Source organism: Anabrus simplex, chromosome 4 (assembly GCF_040414725.1).
Source record: "Anabrus simplex isolate iqAnaSimp1 chromosome 4, ASM4041472v1, whole genome shotgun sequence".
Lineage (NCBI taxonomy): Eukaryota > Metazoa > Arthropoda > Insecta > Orthoptera > Tettigoniidae > Anabrus > Anabrus simplex.
In genome coordinates this window covers 242,653,947-242,674,724 of record NC_090268.1, presented here as the reverse complement: position 1 = coordinate 242,674,724, position 20,778 = coordinate 242,653,947, and the positions used below count along the sequence as shown (strand labels likewise).

At 37.7% G+C, this 20,778-nt stretch overlaps 1 protein-coding gene across 5 annotated transcripts in view; it reads left to right on the top strand.

Annotated features, from left to right (window-relative positions):
- LOC136871840 (eukaryotic translation initiation factor 2-alpha kinase 1) overlaps positions 1–20,778 on the top strand; it is a 292,614-nt gene that overhangs the window by 91,412 nt on the left and 180,424 nt on the right. For all 5 annotated transcript variants that reach the window (XM_068227225.1, XM_068227223.1, XM_068227224.1 and 2 more), the window contains one exon: positions 7,973–8,144. In XM_068227225.1, the coding sequence (XP_068083326.1) occupies positions 7,973–8,144 (172 nt within the window). The remainder of the gene's footprint in view (positions 1–7,972; positions 8,145–20,778) is intronic.

Here is a 20,778-nt window from a genome sequence, read left to right as displayed (position 1 = left end):
CTAGGAAGTAAGCTAACTGGAAAAGGAAACATCAAGGAAGAAATTTCAGAGAGGATAGGAAATTGCTCAAAATTTTATTACTGTGTATCAGACATACTGTAATTAGAAATTTGAAAGTACCTACCAAAGCAAAAATCATGATATGTAAATCATATTATTTGCCAATATTGACCTATGGATCATAATGTTAGACTTGGACAAAAAAAGATCTGAGTAGATTACAAGGGACAGAGATGCGCTTTCTGCGAGGGATCTTGGGTAAAGCAAGGAGGCACAAGATAAGAAATGAAACCATAAAAAACACGCTCCAGATCAACCCTCTAAAAGAAACTATGGGGAGAAATATGCTGAAATGGTTCGGCCACGTCAAAAGAATGGGACAAGAAAGATTACCAAGGAGAGCTCTGGAATGGACGGAATCTGGAAGAAGGCCCATTGGAAGATCACGAACAACATGGAGGGATCAGGTGGAGGATGACGTAAATTGGAGAGGACTTCAGTGGCAGACAGTGATGAACGATAGAATGTGGGGGAAAAAGTGAAGGCTGGAAGAGGCTTTGTGAATGACCTGCATAAGCAGAAACATATCAGGAAGTAGAAGAAGAAGAAGAGATGGAGCAAAAAATCAACTCGTTTGAGACATCTACAGTGAAAAAAGATAATTTTTTTTACATAATTGATGCTAAAAATGTGTTAAAACCTAATGAAGAAAAGAATGAAAACAAATGAGACAAGACAGAAACAAACAGTAAGTGATTATGATGAGGTTGTGAACCTGTTAGTCTAAAACTTGCACAGTGTTATAATTAATAAACAGGATGAAATCACTGTGTTAAAAATTCAAAATGACAGTCTCTCTGTTGAGTCACCATCACAAATAATTAAGAGGGGAGTGAAAAACTTGAGAAACTAACTTTGAGAGCAAGCAAGTGCCTGGTGAAATGTATGTGACGCATAGTGAAAAACCACCAATGAAATTCAAGTTTTTGAATAGTTGCACTCTTGAAAGGCCTGACCTCAATTTTAGCGGTCCCGTTCTCAATGATTGTTTCCATTGTTGGCTGGGTGTGTTAGCCTTATTTATAGTCGGGAGGGCAGCGAAAAAATTGAGAAGCTATTTTAGAGAATATAACAGATGCCTGGTAAACTGTATGCAACACTTAGTGGAAACAGTCAATGAAGTTCAAATCTGTAATGGAAAAAATGTGGTTGTGTGAGAAACTTGGGCTTATTTTTTACTTATTAGCCCTAACTGTTTATAAATAAGGCAAACACACCTAGCCAACATTGGACACAATCACTGAGAACGTGAACGCTAAAATTGAGGTCAGGCCTTTTGAGAGTGCAACTATTCAAAAATGTTAACTTCATTTGCGGTTTTCCACTATATGTCACATACATTTCACCTGGCATGTGTTTCTTCTCAAACTTAGTTTCTCAAGTTTTCGCTCCCCTCTTAACTATTTGTGATGGTAACTCAACAGAGACAGACTGTCATTTTGAATTTTTAACACAGTGATTTCGTCCTGTTTTTTAATTATAACACACTGCAAGTTTTAGACTAAAGAGGTCCACAACCTCGCCATAATAATTTATTGTTTGTTTCTGCCTTGTCTCATTTATTTTCATTCTTTTCTTCATTGGGTTTTAACACATTTTTAGCATCAATTATGTAAAATAAACTTTTCACTGAAGAGGTCTCGAACGAATTGATTTTTACTCCATCTCATGATGGAAATGTGTATATATTGATTTCTTTTTTTTTTATTTTCGTCATGTCTCTTGTGTTTTTCATTCTTTCTTTCATTAGGTTTTTAGCACATTTTTTAGCATCTATTGTATAAATAACTAACCTTTTTTCGCTGAAGATGGCTCAAACGTGTTGAAACATGTTTGACTATTATTACCCCATCTAATGATGGAGATGTGTATGTAGTGAATAGGAGGACATAATATATTTCGTTCGTAAAGTGAAAACTGTCAATACGGAATGATTCTAATATCTTGTAATAGTTAACATTTGACATTTCAGGTCACCTGCTCAAATAACTTTCCTCTCTGTGTTGTTCCCCTAACTTATTGAGTAATTCTGCATCAGTGTATCAGCGCCAGCCTTGTCATGTCTATACACCCCAAAAACATCAAGTTGCTTATTGTCTTTAGAGATGAGTTGTACACCTAGAATTTCATGTTCCTCATCCTTAACTTTTTCGTAGCTTACAAATTCTTCTTTCAGCGTTGTAAATACTGCCCCTCCTGTTGTTCCTAACCTTTCTCTACGATAAAAACTCCAGTTCCATGAGAAAATTTATGCATCCATAATATCACTTCTCAGCCATTATTTAATTACGGTTGCAATATCTGGTAAATATATCTCTATCATTTTACTTCATTCTGTTCCTTTCTTTGCAATACTTGTACAGTTTACCCTTGTTTGCAATACTTTTACAGTTTAACACCAACAATTTTCTGTCATCCATACTTGACTTTTTGCTTTCTATACTGTCATCACCACTCCCTGAATATGCCTCTGTATAACTCTTCTAAACAAACCCCCTAACTTATATGTACCATCGCAGTTCAAGTGAAGGGCATCTGAGCGTAGATCCCTATCTCCTACCCACCCTTTTGGATCTACAAATCTCACTCCCAGTTTTCCACATACCCATTCCATAGTCTCATTTAAATCCACAATCACCCTCCATCCAGTATCTCTCCTACACAGTATCCCACTGATAACAGTCTTTGCTTCCTTAAACTACTTCTGTGCTGCTGTAACCAGATCTCAAACATCTCCAACTATGTTAACACCTATTCTTGCTTGCCTTATGTTATTGGTACCAACATGCAAAATTACCACCTTCTCCTTACCCTCCTCGCTCTCTTCTGTTTTACTCAGCATTTACCTTAACCTAATTCCTGGATAACACTGTACCCTGGTTCCCTTTCCTTCTTATGAGCACACTGGACAAAAAATTAGAACTCATTATAAGCATCATTTAATACCGTGTAACTCCACTTCTGGACGTGGTAACTGTCTAGGTTTGGTTAGGAAATGAGTACAAGGTTATGCAGGTGTGTCGCATCCAGGAGCCAATCGCTGAGGATTTCACTGTGCACTTCCCCAAATTGCAGGGATGCTGATGTCGGAGTTTTACCTACTGTTCCAACATGACTCACAGATTTTCAGTAGGGTTCAGGTCAGGTGATTTTACAGGCCGTTCGAGATGTAATAGGGACAGGGAGTGTTAATAAAACCAGTCACATATTCGACCAGCCCAATGAACTTCTCTGTTATCATCTTCAAAAGTCGGAGTATTAATAGTATATTTATCATGCAGGTGTTGACTGAAAGGCAACACTTGATCATCCAGAATGTTTAAATAAACATGCTGGTTCATGTTAGGGGTCACGTCAGTGAGCAGGCCCAATCCACAATATGAATAAACACCCCCAAAACATCACAGGCCCACCTCCGGCTTGAACCTGACCTTGCACACATCCAGAATAAAATTCTTTTAATTTGGCCTTTGGTGCGCTCGACGAAGCACATCATTCGAAAACAGACGCAAACATTCGTCAGACCACATTACGTTCCATCAGTCAGCTACTGTCCACGTTCAATGATTTTTTAGCCCATTGAAAATGCGCAGTTTTGTGTGCCTGTGTGGGCAGTGGCCTCTTGCGAAGGGATCGACTCCAAATGTTCATTGCATGCAGTTCCTGTCGGAATGTTTTCTCGCTAACAGGTTTGGTTATACCTTTGTTCATTGAATGTAGCAATTCCTGTCGGGTTTGGAAGGGATTCTGGTTTACAAGCCGTGAAAAGTGTCTGCTGTCCCTCTCAGTCAGGATCTCTTTCAGGCCACAATTCTGGCATTGTGTTTCGTGGCCACATGTCTTGTAGACATGCTTGTAGACACGTTCAGCAGTCTGCTGCAAAACACCAACAAATCCAGCAACTTCTTGCAGCATATGGCCATAGGCACGGCCAAAAATGATTGCCTCTTTCTACCACTGTCACACCCATACATCTACCAAAGTTGACGTACACTGTCCTCTTGAAACATCAATGTCTCACTGATCGGTACTGCCTTATGCTCACGTTGAGGCAGTGTGCATGTGGTTGACCACGGGACTTGTTCGCTGTGCCATCTGTACAGGCTTAACGATCCATCTATGTGTGCATACTAGGATGACTAATTTTTTGTCTGGCGAGCTTACTTTCCCCATATGCCTGACAGTTGAGTCACCCACAACCAACGCCTCAACCCCACCCTCATTAGATTCCCTCCACACCTGATCTCCTGTAAATTCCCTGATACCCACACAACTCACTTCCTTCTCCCTTTTCACTCTCTCGGTACCATATTCTACTTCCCTCTTCGTATCCTCTGCTCAGTGTTTCCCTTTCCTACCCGTACCTTTCCTCTTGCCCCGCCCCTCCTCTGTAACACTTCCCTGATCTCCATCTTCCCTCTGCCATTCTACCTGCTATGACTCATACTGATTCCTTACCGATACCTCTCCTGGGCCCATTCCCCGAGGAAAATACTTAGACCACATTGAGCTTAAGACATTAGCCCACCTGTCTTCCACAACATCTCCCCTTCCTTTCCTCTCTCTTGCCTACCAACCGTATCATGTGCATTGTTTGAGAAAGATCTATGTTCATTCCTGTCCATCATTACAAGTGTAATTATCTCTCTCAAACTCGCTACATCTTTCCTTATCCTCCTTACTTCCCACTCACACACACAGTCCTTACACCTGGCTATCTCAGCCATTCTTGTATCTCTTCAAAGAAATGTGAAATAATATGGAAATATCAGCAGAAGTAAGATCGCATATTCTATGAAGAAAAAGAAGTATATATGTCAGATGAAGGAAAGGATGTATATTATACAAAGATTTCACGACTATAATGCAATCAGGAAACAAACTGACAGAATAACTACACTACATTTATATTAGTTAAGCATATTTTGATTATAAAATACTAGGAATAAGAGGCTGAATATAGAAATATACAAGTACATCAAATACGTATAGTTATAGATATTATTATTATTATTATTATAGATATATTTTTCCTATTACACAAATTTGTTTGACTGATGAGAATGGTGATTTGCTTGGATCATTTTACTGTCCAAACAGAAAGACTTCAGAACCTCTTCAGATAATCTTGTCTTTTTTATTGATACCTTCAACGCCCAGAATAACATACCTTATAGTGTTTTAGGTTTATATTGTATGAAATGAGGCAGACAGAAGGAAACGTTTCACGTTGGCTGTAGTTTACTTGTGATTAAGCAGAGAAACTAGGTCTTCATGAAACATGTAGTTTCCCTATAATAAGTCTCAGTTTGCACAACATAAACCCAAAAGATTTCTAACAACCAAATACCGTATTTTATCGTGTAATTTCCCCCTCCTTTTTTTTCTCGAAAAATTTTCTTGAAAACATTAGGGAGGGAATTATGCGAGTGGTGCTTCTAGGCATTCAGAAAGGAAGGGAAACAATGTATTAGGTAAAAGTTATATTTACGGTAATACCGGTGTATGTAGAAAGTGGTGCCTGCCTCTTACCCGGAGGCCCCGGGTTCAATTCCCGGCCAGGTCAGGGATTTTTACCTGGACCTGAGGGCTGGTTCGAGGTCCACTCAGCCTACATGATTAGAATTGAGGAGCTATCTGACGGTGAGATAGCGGCCCCGGTCTAGAAAGCCAAGAATAACGGCCGAGAGGATTTGTCGCGCTGACCACACGACACCTCGTAATCTGCAGGCCTTCGGGCTGAGCAGCGGTCGCTTGGTAGGCCAAGGCCCTTCAATGGCTGTAGTGCCATGGGGTTTGGTTTGGTTTATTTTCAATTAACACAAAAGAATACCACGGTTTCATTAGGCTACAATGAAGAGCAGCAATGCATTGTTTCATTGTTTCTTTTCTCTCAGTATTCTGCAGCCTCATGTTCGTCACTATCATCACTATTTTCAGGCTCAGTTAACACATCATCTTCTTCATTTTCACTATTCCACAACATGTCCTCGAAACCGTCAATGGCACAAGAAATTCCAGTTTTTTAAAACTCTTCTTAACATCGACACTAATTTTCTCCCACGCCCGGATTATCCACTCGCACATCGTCGGTATTGATGGCTTCCTTATCTTGCCTCCTGGAGTCAGCTGATGAGATCTCGTTGCCATCCATTCTGAATGCAGGCGTCGAAGATGTTCTTTGAAAGGTTTGTTCACGCTTACATCTAAAGGTTGAAGAATGGATGTTAAATCTCCAGGGATGATGACAGGATGGGACTTCATCAGTTTCAGTTTTCTCTTTTACAGCTTCTACAAGCACCCCGGAAACTCTCTAGGGCAAGAAGGGACTTCTTTTGTAATAATGCCCCTGGTCGTCTTCCCCAGACTTTCTCCAACCAATCCACCATCAAATCTGCTGTCATCCAGCCCTTTTCTTGAACTCGTAAGTGAATTCCATGTGAGGTAGTCTCCTTTGGTAATGTCTTCCTTTTAGAGATGGCATACGATGGAAGTTTATTGCCGTCTGCTGTAATGCACAACTTCACTGTGCATCTTAGACTCTCCGCTCCAGTCGTCTTCACAAGGACACTTTTTGAGCCAGTTGGAGCAACGGTGGTGTTATGCGGCATATCAAAAAACACTGGCATCTGGTCAGCATTGCCATCTGAGAGAGTAAATAGTCATATTGCTGTCGCACTTGTATTACGTAACGGTGGAACTCGATTACCTTATCTGTGTAGTCTCGAGGTAAATGCTGGGACAAAGATGTTCTCCTCCGTAAACTGAGATTTTGCCGTCTCATAAAACGAATCACTCAACCAATGCTTGCTTTAAAATTCTTTCTGTCAATGTTGAGCGTGGCAGCTATCTCACGAGCTTTGTTCTGAATCATTTCGTAAGAGAAAGCACAACCATCATTCCGATGTTCATTGACATAAGCAATTACAGCATTATCAATTTCGGGATATTTCCCTGTTTTAGGCCCACGGAAAGATTTGGAGCTTGCCTTTGCAGTCGTGAGTTTATCCTTTTATCTCCGCCAATACCGTATTGAATCAGGATCAACAGAGAAATGTCTTTCTGCAGCTTTCACTCCGTTTGTATCGGCGTAAGATAACACATTTAATTTAAATTTTGCCGTGTAGTTTGAATATTTCGACATGACGACGACTTGTAACAAACTGACCTAGAAACACGTCTGCAACTTCACTGTTCAAATTTACGGTATGTTGTGACAATGGAAACAATTTTATGTCGAGTACCGCTGTGTTCATTGTTGTCCATTATCAAGTCATTTGAAGGCTGCTCCAGTAAGAACAAACCAGGAGAGGGAGTTATGCGCGATATTTAATAAAAATCATTTTTAATGATAAAAAATCGTAGGGGAGGGAAATATGAGAGGGGGGAGCTTATGCGATAAAATACGGTAGTTTGTAATCTAGTAGATTTTAACTGGGCAAACTTTGTGAACAAGGATGTACTTCATCTTTCTAGTCTTCACAGTGCCATTTTCTTCCATATTGAAAACCAGTAATTGGTGCCACCACACATTAAGGAATTACCATAATGCTTATAATGTGTCTCCCATAGATTTTCAAATGCATTGTGTTCTGACAAACAAATTTGTTTTGTATAAACTTATACTACTGTACAAGTATTGTTGCTAAATTTAAAGATTGAATGAAAAATACTAATAGAGTGAGTGTGCAATTTACTCATTGTGAATTATGAACTTAGATCCTTTTGATGTCATGTTTTAAATAGCTAGTTATAAACTGTTGATTTTTAGTAGAAATGAGGGGAATTATACCCTTTTTTCTTATTTTCGGTCCATGTTCCCAAAGAAAAATTATAGCAGCAGGCACATGTTATTGAATATTGATATATCTTCTGTGCTCTTCATTAATTAACATTGTATACTGATTTTCAGCTATTTGTTCTAAGCTATATCAAATGAAGCTGATAGATAAAACATACGGACTGGAAGAGTTTGGAGTGATACGCTCTCATTATCAGAGGGAATTGATGCGATTTTTACACACGGCCAAGTCAACAATTCTTAATGGGGCCGATCCACGAAAGAGTTTACTGCAGTATTCCAGGTAATGTTATGAATGGATCAGAAGGGTAAATGCCAATTGGCAGTCTTTTACAGATATTTTAAAATGTCGAGGATAATTGCAAATTCCTATGATTATGTGAGGAATCAACAAAATATGTCTAGTGATGAGGAATATATTATACTGTATTCTCATTCTTTGCAGTATATACTATCGTAATCTATTTTATACATAAAATAATGTATCTTGTTATTATATTCCTTAATCTTGAAGTATATATTGATTTGAGGCAAATAATGAAACTTTAATTTGCCTGCACCAAATAATAATAATAATAATAATAATAATAATAATAATAATAATAATAATAATAATAATTTTTGTCATATTAACTACTTTTACAATTTTTGGAGAAGCAGAGGTGCTGGAATTTTGTCACGCAGGAGTAGTTCTTTTATGTGCCAGCAAGTCTACCAGTATGAAGCTGGTGCATTCGCCTACCTTCAAATACCACTGGACTGTCCTGGAATGGAAACTGCCAACTTGAGCACAAAGGCCGGCACACTGCTGTCTGAGCTACTCAGCCTGGCCTTACACTAATGCAATGTACACAGATTTTGCATTGCTCTTCATGAAGTTGGCCAACAGACACACTGTAACTGATTGCATCATATTCATCAACCTGCAAACAATATGTGACTACATTAAATCTTGTCTGCTTAGTATGTACTCTGGAATATCTTAAATATGAAAACTTGGGCCATTATTTTTCTATCCTAATGAGCAATTGAATTAGAGATAGTTGTCATTTTGGTGAAATAGCGCTGTTGCTTACCTGGAGAATGTAAATAATACGGTGTGGCACATAACTGCAGTTTTGTTAGGCTTTGCACTGGCTATCTGAGTAACAGTTGAGCACAGTATGAGTAAGATGAGATCTCAGCACGTCTGATCATTGCCAGATTGTTGATACTAGATGTATGGGCCATTTCATCTCCACAGATCACAGTATCAAGTGTACTGTGAATACATGAATTCAAGCAATACCACCATTGTCAGGGTCAAGTGCAGTGCTGTACAATGTGTTGATGACAAGGGTCGCCGTCCGCTAGCTCGGATGGTATGTGTGGATAGACGGGTCAAAATACAGCAGATCACTTGCGAATTCAGTGCTGGACAGCAATGAAATGTAACCAGCCATATTATCCAGAACCATCTCATCACACGGGTTACTGAATCCACTGTCCTACTAGGGTAACTGCTCCTTGCATGTCACAAGGTACAAAGAAAGACATGGGCAAAGAAACACTGTCGTTGCTCTCTCGAAGCATTGGAAAACACCTGGACAGATGAGTTGAGGTACCAGTTGATAACATGCCGATAGCGAGATACGAGTGCGTCGCTAAGTACATGAGGCAATTGATTCCTCTTGCTAGTAGAGTAGAGCTCATGCTGGTAGTGGTGGTATACTCATATGGGGACTGTTCACTTAGGATGAAATGGGACCCCTTGTTCATCTAATGACTCATCGATGATCGATACAGAAACCTCCAGCATCCTGCAACTACAGCAATTGTGGCAGATTGGTTCATCAAACACTTGACGGATGGAAGGATGCTTGCCTGGCACACAAGATCATCTGACTTCAGTCCTATCAGATCATGTCCACCAGTTTGTTTACATCCAGCATCTTGCAGCTACAGCAATTTTGGTTCTTTGAACACTTCACATTTACAAGAGGATGCTTGCCTGGAACACAAGGTTATCTGACCTCAATCCTATTAAGCACCGCTGTATGCTGTTGAGTGGGAGGTGGGTAATCTGGATCCTTCTTAACCAGTCTGTGTGTGCTATGGGAGGCTATGCAGCAGTCATGGATAAGTATGACTCCAATTACTGTTTTAAGAGGAAGTACAACTGGGTAACCATCCAAAGTATATCTTCCCCATTGCTTCTGGTGTGTTGTGGAGTCCGTGCCATGCCACATCGTTTCTGTCATCAAGGTTAAAAGGAGTCTTACTAACCAGGTATCTAATTCAGTTGTCCATCAGTGCATATAACATTAATGCTTTGCCTTGTTGAAAAAATTGAAAATCTGCAGCCTGTTTCCAGTCATTTGACCGGGTCAGGAATGGAATGATTGAAGCCCCCTTCTAGCGGCGAGGATGGGAATTGTGCTGGCTGCTGAAGCCTGTCGCACTCCTCTGGGGCAATGATTAATGAGTGATTAATGAAATGAAATGATATTGGAGTGTGTTGCTGGAATGAAAGGTGACAGGGAAAACTGGAGTACCCGGAGAAAAACTTGTCCTGCCTCCCCTTTGTCCAGCACAAATCTCACATGGTGTGACCGGGATTTGAACCACGGAACCCAGCGGCGAGAGACCGGCGTGCTGCCGCCTGAGCCTCGGAGGCTCTGCTTTGCCTTGTGTTGTACAGAATTCAAAGTATCTTCTGTTTACTGAATACAGAAAATTATCCTGCAATGAAATTTGTAGCGATAATGATGTGTTTAACATTGCAGTTTGGTAATAATAAAAATGTTATAGGTGAAGCATTAAAGACAAGTTCTTATTTTACCAAGCAAGCTGGCGGCGTGGTGCAGGCCATGTAGCTGTAAACTTACATTTGGTAGATGGTGGATTCAGATCCCACAATCAATAGCCCTGAAGTAGGTTTTCTGTGGTTTCCCATTTTCACACCAGGCAAACGCTAAGGTCACATCTGCTCCCTACTCAGTTCTATTCCCATACCTGCCAACCCTTCCGATTTACCCGGAAACTTTCCGGTTTTTAACTCGTCTTCCGATTTATTTTTACTTCTTCCGATTTTTGACTAATATAACCTCTAGTACCGCAAATACTCTTCCCCTTCGATAAAGGATAAATTCTTACGTACTTGTGTAATTTACGAAACCTTATTTTCAAGCGTATTTATTTGTTGCTTTATTTCGTGAGTATTTCGTCCGTCGCCTCCGTGTATCGTGTTTCCCGCACACCACAACAGCGTGCGCGCTTTATGCAGCTGGGGATTCGGGGCGGCAATCGTCCTGCAAGCAAGAGGCTAGCGCGCGCTAGCGACTCAGTTAATCGGGACGAAAGAACGAGTTTATTGTGCTGTTCGCGCGCTGTTGACATCTTTTCTGTGCGCAGTCTCGTCGGAGTGGTAGGCCACGTGTTTTTCCCCCTCTGTCAAAGTCGTTTGTTAATAATGTATGGGACATATTGAATTGTTTTGCATGTGGTAGTTTCGCGTAAAGTGCATAATTTTAATGAATTTAATGTTTTTAAGGGGGTTCTTGTCGGTGACAGTTTCTGGCATTTTCTTTTCTCGTTATGGCCAAAAAATATATCAAACGTTATCTCCAAGTGTTCAGAGATACCTATACATTTCCGTTCATTTTACCGTCTAAGGGAAACTACCGTATTTTTCGCGTAATTAACGCCCTTGCATAATTTACGCATCCCAATAATTTTGGGTCCAAAGTGGAGAAAAAGAAATGTTCACGTGTTTGACGCACCCACAACTTCGAACATCCATCACTCAGCTCCGAATGCGTTTCGAAATAAAGATGCCAACTACTCAAGTAGCAGGCTTCCTATCGCGAAGCAGCCATTCCACACACAGGGCAACTTGCTGTTATTAGCCGTCAGGAAATCCCAGTGCACTAGTTTTACGAGTGTTTCGGGTACGGGACCTTCTGTGATCTCAAAATTGTTTGTCAGTACACAGTATTCCAGTAATACTGCATCATACAAACTCGCGGTGATCATTTACGTCGAAACACGGGAATAGAGCAGCGGGCAGCAAGTATTCAGTGTCCAAATGAAACGTGCGCTACCGCGGTAACAGAAGTGCACTTCAAGCGGCCAACAAGTCTCCCAAAGCATTTCGCGGACCAAAAAGCGGCAAGTTTCTGCAAGTAGAGGATTATCTGCTTAAATATATGATTTTGTTGCGCAATGTTGGAGAAGCCGTTTCTCACGAAATGCTGTGTTTTAAAGAATGAGAAATAGCCGCGGCACATGGAATCAGTGTCCCGGATTTGAAGGTTAGCCGAGGCTTGATTAATTTTCTGAAGAGAAATGAACTTTCTCTTCGACGAAGAACAAGATTATGCCAAAAAATGATGAATGATTTCAACCATTGTCATCGCTTTGTGATTGAGAAGCGTGAAAGGAAGGAATATTTGATCTCCCTTTATAGGAACCGCACGTCAGACGCCAATCAGTTTCCGTACGCCACAAAGTCGAAGAATCGATAAGAAAGGAACATATAGTGTTATCGTACGCGCTATCGGAAGCCAAAAACAGCGATGTACTGCAATGCTTGCTGATGGTAGAAAGGTTACACCTTACATTGTTCTAAAACGAAAAACAGTGCCTAAAGCAAAATTTCCGCGAGTGATCCACGTTCGTATTCAACAGAAAGGATGGATGGACACGTCACTCGTACAAGATTAGATACGAACGGTTTGGGGTAATGTAGCAGGGTCCCTTCTTCGATGCCCGGCCCTTCTCGTGTTGGATAGTTTTCTTTTTTTTTTCGGTATGCCATTCAGGCCGTATTTTCAGCTCGTAATGAGAAGAATATTTTCTAGTGTCGGTACTTGAAACCCACGTGTCTAACTTACCTGATGTACCCTATTTGACTTTTCAGAAAAAATCTCACGCCGGAATTTTACGCTGTATGACGATAATCGCAAATGAGTTGAACCAATTGTCTTTATATTATATGTGATGTAACTTTTAAACGTAAATGAATTATAAATAATTTGTAAAGATCTGAATTCCTTGAATAATTTACGCATCCGCAGTTTTCGCCTGTATTTTTCGTCAAAAAAAGTGTGTTAATTACGCGAGAAAATATGGTATTATGGATTTTGTTGTGTGTGTCGGTGTGACATAAATATTATTATTCGTATGTAAGTGTCATAAATGAGAGTGATTAGGTACATTTTCTTGTAACCATTTTTATGTTTTCTTAGTTAAAGATTTTAAATTTAATGATCAATTCGCACTGTAACTGTAGATATGTATGCCTTTTATCCTGACCTATTTTCACGTAGACTGTGGTGAAATATACGTGATGAAATCCAAGAATTAAAAAAATCTTCCTATTTTTGGGTTGTAAAAGTTGGCAGGTATGTATTCCTTTCCTCTCCTATTGTCACCAATATCCTTTCTGAGTTAGTGCAACATTAAATCACAAAAGAAAAAAAAGGAAAGAAAACTCTATTTTAATGCAAAAAAGAAACCTTTCTAATAATGTTCTAGAAAGGAAAGAGTATGGATATGTAATGAATGGTGAAAAATGCAGAGACAAAGGTCACTAAAGGATTTGTACACTTACAGAAATTCTTGCTGACAGAACATAACATTTTAGGTGTTTTAATATGAAATTTCAAAGATTTAACAGAACTATGTATTTTAAAATGATAGTTTAATAGTCTTTCATAGTAAATTAGTAATTTGAGTGTTGTATAACCCATCTTATCTAAGCACGTTAGAGAGAAATTGGAACAAATTTTTACTTTATCTGTATTACAAAATGTATTTTCCACATAAAACTGGAGGTCTCAAGGGTATCTGAGCTCTTCAACTATTCATATTTTTTAGCCCTTTTAAAACAATGTAACTGTTAACATCTCTACTTGAAGGACCTTAATTAAAAGAAAATGAAGCATACAAATATTTACTAGACCACAACAAAAATTAATTCCCCCCCTCTTTTACAATTAAATTCAACTAATATACCACAAAAATTTGAAACAAAATTGTGCAGCACTGTAATATTATAGAAGTTAATGAATTCTTGAATTTTGCCTCCTATGAGAACTCCTGTTCTCTCAGGGTGACAGTCATGTACTTATGGGCCTCCATATTTGCTTATTACCTTATCCGATACTATTAAATTCTGAAAATGAATCTGGGTAGCATGTCAGGTTTTCACTCCACCAATGAAAGTTGTCATAAGTTAAACTATTAAATTTACTAAGAATTAAAGATTTTTACAATATTCTACAGCACTAACAATATACAATTAAATTTCCTTCTCCCTCATTAAACAAACGATACAATAGATCTATACACTTCACTTACAAAAACATTCACTTTACATTCCTCATGTGGTAATAACCATGCTAGATCCAAACACAAATAATCTTTACTCACTGACTAGCTAGTAAGGACCAGCCATAGAATTGGACATCACTGATTTACTAAGTGAATCACTAACACACACATCTTTAATCTTGAGTTCCGGGCTTCTCCTATTGCCAAAACCATCTGTAAGTTGGTTTGTTGCTCCAAGACATCACCTGCCAAGAATCACTGCACCAATTTCACTAACGTATATAGATTTCAGATGGCCAAGCCTCTGATTGACGATTTAGAAAGAATGAGATCACTGCCTCATTTTTAACCCATACATACATTGAATAAGAAGCACCATTATCGTAAAATGAGAATAATAAGTACCATCACTGTACAAGGTAATAATAAAAGGTCACATGACCATGCTAAGTGAAAATATCAACTCAAATATTTACAGTATAGAAATATTAAATCCATTGAAGGGTAGCAAAGTCTGAGTGTTCACGATGTACAAATATCACAACAAGTGAAGTCAATTCAACTGTCTCCACGTAAGTAAGTAAGTAATTAAGTAACAAATAATTGTAGGAAGTGACCAAGAAGTGTTAAGTATCCACGTCCTGCTAGGGAGTCCTTACAAGCCTTTGACCACTTAGAAATTGTGTCCTTATAAGTGAGTGGTAGGTATTTATATACACCAGAACTCCTAGCGTCTTACAGTGTATGATTGAAATGATTTTGAATTCTCAGTGTCCTGCTTGGCCATTGCAAATTGTACACACAATGCACTTAGCGCTACTCTTCTGTTGACAGTTATAGGTTACCGTCTTAAATCTAAATGTCCTGTCTCTAACTGGGTTATTCAAACTGTATAATTCATCACTTCCTGGTTGAACCAGTGAGTTTTAACTGTCTTTTCAGAGATAGCTACAGTTTCCTCATTGCATAGTGATGAGTAACCTTAACTCTTACAGCCTAATGCATACAGAGACTTCCATCATTGTCACAGTAAAAACAAAATCATATCATTATTACATAATTTCACATTCCTTAATAATAAAACATGCTCATAATATCATACTCGTACATATTGCAGTGAGTGAATTAAATTATTATTATTATTATTATTATTATTATTATTATTATTATTATTATTATTATATATATAATTCGCTGGGGCCATCAAGGACCGCGTTAAGTCTTGTTGCATTTGACACTGAACTTGGCCTTCTTTAGAGGCCAAATTTCCCTCATTCTTTGTGAGTGGGCCTGCTTTCGCTCCTCTGTCCAAGGGGCACCGTGTCTTCTCTTCGGTTGCTCGTCTCTTATTTTTATTTTCAGTTTTAAAATGTGTTTGGTTGGGATGTTGGGTTTTTTTTTTTTTTTTGCATGTTTTTCTGTGAAGAAATTTTGCAGTTTTTTCTTTATATCATATCTAATTTCATCTCGTTTTTCATAGGGTAATGTGCTGATGGCCAATTCTGATTCTGCTGCGGTGTTAATTATGTTACTTTTGTTACGAAAGTTAACCCAGTTATCTTTACGTCCCTTGCTGAGGATCTCTTAAGTTATTCTCATTCAAATTTAAAATGTGTGAGGTTCATAATTGGTGAATGAAAATCATGGTTGACTTATTTATGTTGAGGAGTGTGAGTGTTTTTTGAAACGGGTGCCAAATTGTTGGTTTTCAAATTTAATAGCTTTTTATTCAAAATGTCGTGTTTTTTGAAATAATTTGAAATAATCTCAGGTTAACATGTTTTTGAGAAGAATCCCATTCCAATGGGGCTAAGGAAAGAGGAGTGCTAAATGAGCATCATATAGTTTTGCATTGAGACAAGATTTCTTTTTATAAAAAAATTTTTTTTTTCTTACACATAATGTGTTGACTTTGTATTGTGTTTTCCGTTCCCACTTGTGCTTTTGCAGTTGTTGAGATTGGCACTTAAGAATTTTGGTGTTAGGTTATCTTTGAAACACTGTTTTGAAAAGAATATGTCTTTGCTGATTTTAGCAACTTTGATTTTAATATTTAAAAACAAATTTGCAATTTATACACCTTGTTAGCATTATCATTACAATAAATTAATTATATATTCTGGTTCCACCTATTCAATACAAGAATATTTATGCAAGTTACATCACATATCGTTTACAAATGGTACCGGTTTCGACTCCACATCTGGATCATCATCAGCCGATATTTCAAAAAGAGTAAGGTACAAATGTTTTCGGTGCCGAAAAGAACAGAAACTTAACAAAGGTGGTGACCGTACTTTTCAAGACCTCTGGCCAAGAGAATTCGAACTGATAGAAAGATGTGTTGTCTGTGTTCGAAAACAATTGTATCCCCCACAAATGTAAAGCTCAATTTCGAGACTAATCATTCAAATGTTTGTTCAATTTCAAATGAAGAAAGAAGGGAGTTCGTTTCACAAAATATCGAACATTATACAAAACTAACTAGTTCATTTGTATCATCTTTCTGGCCCAGGAATAATATCAGTGTGGCTGTTTCCATCTGCCTCACTGCATAGTAGCGCATGCATGGCAAACTGATTTCTCAAGGTGAGTTGTTGAGAGAAACTTTCTTATTGACGTCCAACACATTATTCGAAAACTTCCCTAACAAACAACTAATAATTAACAGAATTAAAGGAATCTGAACTGCTGTCGAGGGTAGAATAATAAAAAAAAAAGAATGAGTGAAGAAGTTTCCGAGCAATTGAAAGCTAATTTGGATAACTCCCACATGTATGTTTTGATGAAAGCATGAACGTGACCTTACAAGGAAGGATAGCTGTATGAAGAAGAAATTAGTTTAATTGTTGAGCATACAAACTACAACATGGAAAGATAATGAATCTAATGAAGTAAGTGAAGTCCATTCGCAATTTTTCCATTTTGATTTTTATACCTAATTTTTTACAATTTGCTTTACGTAGCACCGACACAGATAGGTCTTACTGCGACGATGGGATAGGAAAGGCATAAGAGTGGGACGGAAATCGCCATGGCCTTAATTGAGGTACAGCCCCACGGAGCATGCAATCAAATGTATTTACAAGATATATGTGTAATAAATAAATGAATCAGTAAATCAATGAATAAATAAAAAATAACTTATTATGTAACATAATGGGTAACTTAGGAAGTCGCGGGGTGGAGGGTTGTAGGTTGTAGACATTCCTTAATGGACAACAAGTGGCACAGTTGATAGTTGAGAATAATAAACCAGACTTAAAATGGCACACTAGTTGGAAAAGGTTTGCCAGCCCTGCACTAGTGTGTCATACATCGAATCATCACCCACAGCTTGTCAAATTTACACTCCTCTTGGCATATCATATATTTCATCTTGCACCAGTCTATCATGTGATATCACCTCTATCTAGACAGACACACATTATTTACCCAACTTTAACCCATATGTGCCCACTGTCGACATTTGTCGACGTTAATATCTGAATATTGTCGATCTTATATCGGTAAACCTGAATAATATTTTTGAGGTGCATTGTTTACGTTTCATAGTATGATACTTACTGCACAGCACGAAAACAATAATCACTCATTTTCGCGCCTTATATCATGGCGGCGTATGAAATATCATTCCGTATACACTCGAGGATGACGCTTCCGTCGCGGTGAGTAATATTTTCTTACAATATTGTTACAGTTGAAAGTAAGATCGGACTGTTGTGTTAAACGTAATAACGAAACATGCCTTTAACAGGTTTTGAATTCATTTATGGCTGATTTATAGTTGCTTTTGTCTAGCAGAGCAAAAAATTTCCACGTCGACATATGTCGATAGTGGGCGCGAATGGGACCGCCTCAGTACTGATATACAATTTTCATTTATTCTACTCAGAGTGACCATCGAGCAGATCGTAATCATCCTAGAGGAATCACAAAACATCCTAGAAGCTAATATATACATAAAATAACCTGAAAATGCTTTCCATAGTGACGGAGATAGCGATGATGACGAGTCTTATGGAGATATTTACAGACTCTCTGGTAATCAACTCCGGGCTGATGCTGAACTAGTGTGTACAAAAATATGTGAAAATGGTACAATGGTAATGCTGAAATGAAATACATAACAGTAATTCAGCCAGCATGTATAATTCTTCATAATATGCACATGGGGAGTGTTGATCAATTGGATCAAAATGTATCTTGTTACCGCATCAGCATCAAAAACAAGAAATGGTACTGGCCTCTAATTGTGTTCCTTCTGAGCGTCTCCATGGACAATGCATGGCAACTTTACCGTTTTACCCCAATTTAGACCTTCTCGGCTTCACACGCTACATCGTTAGGACATATATCCTATCTCGTACCGCTACGCGTCCTAACGTATGAAGACCGAGTACGAAAGTATCTTTATGCGTGTTGCCAGTGCGTTCCGATGGGGTATCCCACTACCTCGAAACCAGAGGGAAGCAAGTGGGGTGCGCTCACTGTGGTAAAGCTGCCGGGGAAACAGTGCAAAAAATGAAACGTTGGCCGCCACTTCCTTTGCTTCGAGTCATTTCACTCACGTTAAACCAGACTGGATGAAGAGAAGCAGAGTGTAACCTCAAAATGCAGACTAAACTGTTTTGAAATTCTACTCGTAGTTTTCCTTTTTTGCTATTTTCAGAGTGATCATACTTGCTCAAAATTTGGTATTGTGTGTACAACAAGTACTATAAACATACGAATATTATCCTTTTGTTTTGAAACAGTATGCATTCTAAATTGAGACGAAACTGTTCCTCATTTATGTTTTGAATCATGTTTTTTAAATATTTTCTGCTTATTCAACACTTATGTGACTAATATTCACTAACTGATTAATTATTACATTCATATAAGCTTAAAATGCGAAGAAAAGTTCCTTTCTTGAGGTGTCCAGTTTTTTAATGTGGGGACAGTAAAAATATTGAAAACTATCACCCTGTTTGTATTTTGTGTGCACCGGCTAAAGTATTTGAGCAAATAATGTACACGCGTATATTTAATCATGTGAGGGTCGGTATACATATCAATCAGCATGGTTTTATGCCAGGTAGATCAACTACGACTAATCTGTTAAAATTTATACAATATGCTTATGCCGTTTTGAATAATCAAGGACAGGTCGACGTAATATACACAGATTTTTCCAAAGCCTTCGACAAATTAGATCATGGCATTTTAATGAAAAAATTGTCATTCTTTGGTCTGACCCCTCCTTGGTTAAAACTGCTTGCATCTTATCTTAGTGCACGGAAACAATATGTTTACTATCATCAACATGAGTCTTTCACATACAGTGTTACTTCTGGTGTACCTCAAGGGTCTAACCTTGGCCCTTTATTCTTTATTTTATATATTAATGATTTGCCCACTAGAATTAGGTTTTCTCAGTGTTTATTATATGCTGATGATGTCAAACTTTATAAAGAGATAAAAAATGTTGATGATATGTTGAAATTACAATATGATTTGGATTACTTATACGCATGTAGTATTGAAAACTGTTTGCAACTTAATATAAATAAATGCTGTTTCCTTCAGATTTCAAAATAATAAGAAAAATACATTGAATTATAAATATAAAATTAATAATGAAGAACTCAAAGTTGTCCACTCTGTTAATGACTTAGGGGTAATTGTTACACAAAATTTATCTTTCAAGGAGCATATTAATACAATGGTTAATGATTCCTATAAGAAATTGGGTTTTATAATTAGAAATTCAAGAGATTTTTCTAACACGTATGCACTCACCTTATTATTCAATAGTATTGTCCGATCAAAACTTGAGTATTCATGTATAATTTGGTCTCCATGTTATTAATCTTACCAAAATCAAATTGAAAAGGTGCAGAAATGCTTTTTAAGATATATTTATTATAAAAAATATAAGATATTCCCCTTTAGAAATTATGTTTCATATGAATTTTTGTTGAATGAATTTAAATATGTATTGCTAGCCAGTAGGCGTGTAATAGCCCAACAAATTTATCTCTATAAGATGGTTAATGCATTAATTGACGATAATAGTTCGCTTCACGAGTTTATGTTTTAATGTTAGAAAAGGAAATTTAAGATTTCGGCAATTGTTTATTACTCCAGTCTCCAAAACTGTATTTTTTAAGAACTCTCCGTTTATCAATATGTGTGAAACATGCAATAACTTAGTTAATAAGTATCATATAGATCTTGACTTTGCTTATGAATATGACACATATGTAAATATATTAAAAGAATTTTTCTCGTCGAAGTGATTTGTTTATATGTATTAATATTTACATGATTTTGTTACAATTTTTTGTTTGATTTATTAACAGGCTTCTGTATACGATATATTGTTTTATCCATTTCATACAGAGCATTATCATCTCATTTACATAGCGTTTTCACATTTTCTTCTTTTTGGTATTTCTATGTTATTTGTTCAAATAATTTGTAAAAGCCACCTATAATTGGAGCGTGTCTCTGTTGGTGGCACATGTATTAAATAAATAAATAAATAAATAAATAAATAAATAAATAAATAAATAAATAAATGTCTCTTACCCTACCCGTTCATGCTCACTGTCGAC